Genomic DNA, 8,045 nt, shown 5'->3' with positions numbered 1-8,045 from the left:
GCCTACTGCCCGCTGCCGGCGATGGCGCCGGACCTGCCGGTCTGGACCCACGCCGCGCCGGCGACCCCCGAGCCCCAAACCCTACCCATCTTCATGTACCCGCCCCCGCCGCCCCCGCTCCCCGCGGGCCGCCGCCTCCTCCCCTGGCCGGTCGCGCACCGGCCGCCTCCCGACTTCTTCTTCGAGATGGACTACCGCCGGACCCACTCCCTCGTCCAGGTGAGCCCCCCGCCGGCCGCCGATTCCTCTGGTTTCTCTGCCGTCCCCGACCGCCACTGAGTAACCTCGTGCTTCCTTTTCTTGGGGACGATGCAGTTCTTGACGGACGAGGGGGCCATCCCGACGCCCGAGGAGGAGGAGACGAGGGAGCAGGTCATCCGCGAGCTCAAGAAGGTACTGGGGCATGGGGATTCTCGCTTGAAAAAATTGGGTACTGCGGGCATGTGCGTCGGGGTGGAGTTCCTGAATTCTTGTGTTTTCTCTGCTTGCTCTCGCAGATTGTGACGGATTGGGCCAAGACGGTTGCCTGTGAGGAGAGGGTTCCCCCAAGGCGGGTGACGGCTACGGTCCTCACCTATGGTTCTTACACGTTAGGGGTAAGCAAGAACGCAAGATATTTACCAAAATGATGTGGTCATGGTTTCTCTGAATGCTTGCGGGGTTGACCATATTGGTTGGATTATCCCCAATTTCAAGATTCTATAGAATTTCATGTTTGTCGTAGTAAATTGGTTGGATTATGCCCAATTTCAACGTTCTATAGAATTCCATGTATGCAGTAGTAAATTGGTTGGATTATCCCCAATTCACGCTTTGAGATTCTATGGAATTTCATGTTTGTAGTAATGCCTAAATTTAGTGCTTCACACCTCTTGGCAATTAAGCCGGCCTATATTGCAAGGAAGGTAGATTACAAGCCTATTATTAGAGACAATACAGGAGCAGAAAATGGTCTGCTATTTATAATGCCCGCCCTTATGCCCAGATAATTCTCTGAGCGTTAATTGTATGTGCCATTATAAGTTATATGCCTTGTCACATATTTGTGCACCTTCTGTTTGTTCTAGTTGTCGCTTATGATGCAACAAATCAAGTGCCTTGGCTGATCAAGTATTTTTGTTTGTTCAAGGCTCACGGACCTGAATCTGACATCGATGCGCTATGTGTTGGTCCCTGTATCGCAAACTTGCCGGTAACTATTGTGGTTTGTGTTCCATCTTTCTCCACCTTTAATAAGAGGATACTAACGCATGTCATGTCAATCTTGCAGCACCACTTTTTTGTTGTTCTGCGACAAATTCTCAAGTGCAGGCCGGAAGTATCAGGACTGCAGACTGTGGAAAATGCCAAGGTTCCATTGATGCGATTTAGATTCAGCGGGATTTCTGTTGATCTGACATACGCCCAGCTCCCAGTCCTTGATGCAGTTCAGGCAAGTTTGTTGCACTGACACCCCTTCTAGAAAACTATACCTGTATTTACGAATCCTGTCTGTGCAATTACCTTAACTCATGGAGTGAACCTGTTAGTGAGCATTAGGCCGATATTGTTCTAGATAGTTTAAGTGCCTCTGATCTGAGGAGCTAAGGGTATAACTCTGTAGTATATAATCTCTTTAAATCTGGCACCTCAAAATCATCAAACATGGCCCTGAACCTTGGATACCTTTTTCCAGTGTCAAACCTGACTGATTCATAACCGAATGAGGTTCTAGAAGTGCACAACTACGATCCTGACTTTCCTTGCACTCTCCATCCTCAGGACACATGATAGAACATTCTCTTTGATGGCCTTTGCCGCACTGTGGAAAAAGACTCCGTTAGTGACTTGGGGATACCAGCTAACAACTATTGTGCACCCCTCTACCTCTCTTTAGATGTTCAAAATAATCATACCAGATATCTGACACCACATCCAGAAGATTATTGGATAATCCATGTTGCTCATCCTGAGCATCAAACTTTTTGATCTGTGTGACAAGATCTCACTACTTTTCCTTGACATCACCCCCACAATTTAACCCCAGCCTTGCAAAAAAAAACTATGGGACGTCTAATGTCATTTGACCATTAGTCAGGAGAAGTCCACTGCACGTCATCGCCTCACCCATTTCGTACCAGCTGTTTCTCGAAACTAGCCTGAAAAACATTGATGCTCGAAAAAGAAATGCCCTGTACTTGGTTCTTTTGCTCACAACAATATGTGCATGATGAAGCCAATTCTTGTCAGGCTTATCACAGCAAAAGGTGTGAAATCTGGCTTCAAGCCATGCTAACTAGCACCCTGTCAAAATTAACTATGGCTGGTGAATTTGCTTGTTGGTCCACGTGTAACAAGCCCTTCCCCTTTGAATCTTATGGATTTATTGGAGAGTTGGATCAGATAGTGACCAATATTATTGTTATGTTCTACTATCACACGCCTACCGAATGAGGTCTGCTAATCCCTAGGAATAGGGGCACAATATATAATTCTATTTTTCTGCTTGCCAAGCAGTCAGTCAAGGAGTTGGGCTGAGCAGGCCTAAAAGCCACCACATATTCCCATGTACGCACTGACTTTTTGTTTGGTCAACACATTTGCAAAGAACTTACCTTGATCAAAAGAACTCACATCGAAAACATCTAATTTTGCTTGTAGTAATATTCTGCAGTTTTTCTGAGTTCACCACCCTAAATGATTTTTACAAGATAAATCCATATATGTGGAGTATGATCCCTCCAAATTATCTTTATCATGGCTGTCCCACAGACGTTGTACTTATGTAAAAATGGAAGGTCTATATTCTGACGGGTTTACTTGCTCATGCAGGCTATAAATACATCTAGTCCTCAGTATCTTCGGAGACTTGATTCACGGAGTTGGAAGAGTTTGTCTGGAGTTCGTGTTAATGAGCAGATTGTGCAGCTAGTGCCGAATCAAGAGGTTACAGACTATTCTAATTTAATTCACCAGCACTCAGTCACATTTTTGTCCCCTACATAATTGTACATGAGAACCCAAGTAGTCATGTTTGAATCTACGCTTCTCTTCAATTCATTTACTTACTCTTGTATTCATCTATTTCTGCACTTCCTGCTTAACATGCTCTTGTTTCCTTTGATTTATTTATTACTTACTCTTATCAGTGCTCTTGTTTCCATTGATTTACTGTGACTATGGTATTGCTCATTATTATTTTTACACAAGAGTACTTCAAATTATTGTTATTTTTTCACTTTAAATTCTGTTTGTTAACAATTTATGCAGAAATTCCAAGTTCTGTTGCGATGCATAAAACTATGGGCTAGGAGGCGTGGACTTCATTGCCATGTATGTTGTTTAATATGTGCTGCTGATTGCTGTTCAGCTATATTCTGGTCTGACTGTGTCATGTTGACATGTCCTATGCCATTTTGCAGTTGCTTGGTTTCTTTGCTGGGATTCATTTGGCGATTCTTGCAGCATATGTTTGTCAGAAATTTCCAAATGCCACTGCCAATGGTCTGTTCACCATGTTCTTTGAGATATTTGCTCACTGGCCTTGGCATATTCCAGTAGATCTGCATGGTCAGCAAACTAACTGCACGCGTTCAGATGGGTGTTTAATGCCCATAGTGATGCCTTGTTCTCCACCGGAGCTCTGTGCGTCTAATATGACAGAAGGTACCTTCAGGAAGATCAGAGAGGAGCTTATGCGTGGTTATGTTTTGACCAAGGTCAGTAAGTTAGGTAGTTTCACTTCCAGTTGTGTTCATCCTGCTTTTCGAAGTCCAGTGGAGTTTGTGAAATGCACAGATTTTGTTATTTAGTATAATGATGGTGGATTGGTGATATGTAGCTGAGATTGGTCAACTTGCTTATGCCTACATAAACCAACACTTTCTGACATTCCTAGGCCACTTCAGATCTTCCATGCATGCATGTGTTCGGCACTCTTTCCTGTTCTAAATTTCTTTCCCAGGGACAACTAATCCATTCAAAATGATCTAGCTTGACACATAGATACATATCTTGTGTTCCTTGTTCACTTCAAGTACTTGACTATATTTACTTTTTGCATTTTGCTATACGCCTAGTTCATTGATACTCATCTGAAGTTTTAGTTCATAATATCATTTCAGTGAGTATACATTTTCCCCTTGTCTGCCCTCTTAACAAAACTGTACATGATTCAGCTTATCTTGGAATATTTTTGCCGTTCAGTTTTCTCTAGTACTAGACCAGTGCGCATATGTTTGCTTGAACACTTTGAGTTTATTTTTGCATCAACTCTTAACAGTTCTTTATTGTTTGGCACAGGACCTAGGGAGCCATGATTTTGAGTGGGCATGGATTTTTGAACCCTTCCCATATTCGACAACATATGAACAATTTCTTTGCATTGCTCTATGTGCTCCAACTTCTGAAGAACTGCATGATTGGGCTGGATGGGTTAAATCCCGCTTCCCTTACCTTATTCTCAAGGTTTGTTTGCTGCAGTGCAGTCGTCTTGTTTTTCCTTCATACTCACGCAGCTCAACTAATCATTTAGTGCAAGGATGTGAAACTGTAAATCTAAATGGTTTTAACTTGTGCTCTGCAGCTGGAAGATAACGGCATTGAGTGTGACCCCAATTCATCACAGGAAGTTGATCATACAGTGATCAAACCCAACATTGTATATCACTGGGGCCTCATCCCTCAATCAGATACTCTTCTTGATCCTATCTCTCTGAAGGAAGATTTCATGAAATATGTCATCAATGATGTCTATGGAAAGGTGAAATGTACAGACTCGGAGCTGACGTTGTCCCTCGTTGGCGCATCAGAGCTGCCAAAAAGCATGTACAATGACTCATTTTACTCTCGGCACCTGCACCAGTATGGGGTGGCCTACCAGGCAGCAGCTGACTGTTGGAGTACAATTGGCTAGGATATTGGTGGATCATCTGGCACTTACTCTTTTGCAAGCATCTTATATGATGATCATCGGGCCGATACTCAATCATGTCTGTGGGTTTCTTGTCATCTCCTTATTGCCCCTAGCAAAGGGAACCTGAAGACCAGGGTATTCTTTTATTAGCTCCCAGGTGCACTAAGATCATGAAACTGACCTGGTTCTGCTCTGATGGTTATTCAAGCGCATGTGTAGTACTGGTCAGTATATCGGCATAGCCTCTGACAAAAAAAGAAAAAAAATTGGTATTGTCGGCATAGTGGCTTATAGCAGTAGAATGTAAAATGTAGGTTATTGTTTCAAAAAAAAATTGTAGGTTAGGTTTACATGGCTCACAGCTGCCAAACGGAAGCCGGTGGAAGGGGTTACTGTGAACCCATTGAAGATGGGGAGGCAAACAAAAAAGAAGAAGGTGAAATGTCTCTGCATCAACGGTGTCCAAGTGCTGGTTTCTGCTGTGAATTCTGATGCCTGCTGGGCGCAAAACCACCCAAGGTGCCTGCAATGTATAGTTGATCTTCTCAGTAGTATGTGCTGTTACATTTTGCAAGCAGGACAGCCCTTGCCACTGAACCATTCTTTTGTGTAACTGATAACTACCCTACTCTGAAGTGCCTGATCTGATGTGGTGGTACTGAATAATAAACTGTAAAGTGAAAAACACCAGTTGAAACTGTATGTGGTCTTGTGTTCCGGTGCAGAGGTGGATGATGTTTGCTAGTAATGTTTTGTACTGTACGTATTTGGTATTGATGATGATGGTGATGGTGCATACTGTTTAGCATGATGGTATTTTGTTGCTGCGTACATGGTCCAGGGCCGGCGTTCAGGTGAGAGGAGATGCACTTGGTCCTGGCCATCATGGCCTTGGCTCGTAGGTGTATGTGTGCCGTCATAGTATTTGCGTCACGCCTGCTGACCCGGGCTAGCTCTTGGGATCATTCTATTTTTGAGATCCGAAGTTTGCGCATCATAGGCACGAGACCCACCCTACAAGCCACGGCAAATACGGCGGCACGAACAATCATGTACCCTGACTTCACCGAATCAGCTGCCAAGTTTGTACACATGTTTTTAATTTCAGTTACTGCAAGTCTGTAGATATGTTGTTAAATCGGAAAACAAAAGTGCGTAGATATGTTTGCCATGGAAAGGGGAACAGCGAGAGCGATGCGGCGGAGGTGAAAGCGGGAATTCACTCACGTTGTGTGCGTGCATGGTCGTTGTCACATGGTGGTGGTGGCACAGGGCCGGGCACGGCGAGCGGCGTCGCGGTCACCGACAGCGGAACAGAATCATCGGCAGCTTTTGGCGTGGGGAGTAACATGCACGGCCACTAGCTACTCCATCCATCGGTCCCGAAGCCATCTCACTCATCTGCGCACATGCGCTGAGCAGCCCACCACGTCCGGCCGATCCCGACGCGCCCTCGCACCCGCGCCACACGAACTCGCGAACGCAGCTAGCACGGCACATCACTGCACAGGGGATGCCGGTCGACCCGGGGCGCGCACGCTCCCTCGATGAGTCCGCATGCACCCTCGCACCCGCGCCACACGAGCTCCAGAACGTAGCTAGGGCAGCACATCACTGCACAGGGGATGCCGGTCGACGAACCGCTGCGCACGCTGCCTCGATCAGTCTGCAGGCAGGGCGCGGCCGGTTCCACACCGCACGTGCCGGCCAGCGCGCGCCGGGGCCATGCCCACGCGTGCTATGCTCAGGGCGCGTGCGTGGGCGCGTGCATGCAGCCAAAGCATACGTGATGGCAACCCGGCCGAGAGCGCGCACGCGGCCGGTATGTCTCGCTCGCACGGAGCAACAGGACAGAGCTCGGCGACGACGCGGCCGGGCCGGTGCATATGCGTCCGAGGGAGCATGCACGGAGTGGAGCGGAGAAACCCGGTGCTACTGCACATGCGTCTCTTGCGCGCGCGAGCCGGCAGTGCCCGCCGGTGGCGCGGAGCGGCACTCGCAGAGCGTGCAGCCGAAGCATACGTGATGGCAACCGGCGCGCGAACGCGCACTCTCGCGGCCGGTAGGCCTCTCGCTCGCACGGACAAGCAGGACACGACTCGGCGACGACGACGGCCAGGCGTGCGCGTACGTCCGCCGCCCGGCCGTGCCATGCCATGCCGTACGTGGCGCGGCCGCGGAGCGAGCCCACCCGCTCGACGCGACGGCCCGACAGGCACACGAGCGCGTGCCGCGCCGGCCAACCGCGTAGTACGTGCAGCAGTGTAAATGCACGCCCGTACGTACGTACGTACGTGGGCGAGTTACGTGCGCGCGTACCGATCTCGATCTGGCCGGCCGTCGAAGGCCCCGGTTGGGCGACGGGCGACGGCGCATTAACTGGACGCGCGGTGACAAGTCGACCGTGGATCCATCCGTGATCGATCTGATGCGCGCGTGCGTGCGTGCACGGAGCGTACCGTTGCTGGTACGCTGTCGCACCTGCCTGCACGTACAGATTTATACACCCTAGCTAGCCTAGCTGCGCGCGCGGCATCTGCATGCTCCAGTAGTCAAGTAGCGGCCGCTGCATGCACGTGCAGTTTGTCTCGATGCCGATCCACCCGCTCTCGTCCGCTAGCCGCTACTATAGCTAGCTAGCTCGGCTCCATGGACGGCCCCAAACCAGTCAGTGCGGTGCATAACTTAACACACTGCATACATATACATAGATAAAAAATGTACACTGAAATCATGTCCTGAACCCGAAAGCATATGTCAACTCTTCTTTCGTTTACATGCTGCGAAATACATGGAGATGGAGCGCGTATAGAACAAGGTTGTGTTCTCCCAGCGCAGACGAAGAGGGCGCGCGGTGCAATGGCAATGCAAGAGGGACATTGTTCTCGTTCTCGTTAGATTCAGCATCTTGGTTGGGGTTGTGTGGCGGCGGCGATGTACTTTAGTAGGAATAATGTCTCCCATATTCTATCCCCGTCCCGATGATGCGTGTAGCATCGTCGGAGGACGTGTGGAGGTTTGTCTTCGTCGGATATTGCGATACTCGGTTGATGCTGCTCTTCGGTGGATCTGTTTGGATCCGGTCATCGTCCGTCTTTGTTTGGATGTTTACATGTTTGATCCTTCTGATCTATGGCTTTCTTGATCGACG

General features: G+C 48.4%; 1 protein-coding gene across 1 annotated transcript; it reads left to right on the top strand.

Annotated features, from left to right (window-relative positions):
• Positions 1–6: 6 nt before the first annotated feature.
• Positions 7–5,618, top strand: LOC119362314 (nuclear poly(A) polymerase 3-like). Its single transcript, XM_037627511.1, has 10 exons — positions 7–219; positions 316–393; positions 498–596; positions 1,130–1,192; positions 1,271–1,432; positions 2,812–2,925; positions 3,250–3,312; positions 3,402–3,698; positions 4,282–4,446; positions 4,565–5,618. Exons 1-10 carry the CDS (start codon positions 22–24, stop codon positions 4,892–4,894), a joined length of 1,569 nt encoding a protein of 522 aa, XP_037483408.1. The 5' UTR covers positions 7–21; the 3' UTR covers positions 4,895–5,618.
• The last annotated feature ends 2,427 nt before the right edge of the window (positions 5,619–8,045 follow it).

The sequence above is a fragment of the Triticum dicoccoides genome, chromosome 2B, assembly GCF_002162155.2.
Source record: "Triticum dicoccoides isolate Atlit2015 ecotype Zavitan chromosome 2B, WEW_v2.0, whole genome shotgun sequence".
NCBI lineage: Eukaryota > Viridiplantae > Streptophyta > Magnoliopsida > Poales > Poaceae > Triticum > Triticum dicoccoides.
Note: the sequence above shows the minus strand (reverse complement) of the source record. Positions and strands in the feature narration are given on the sequence as shown.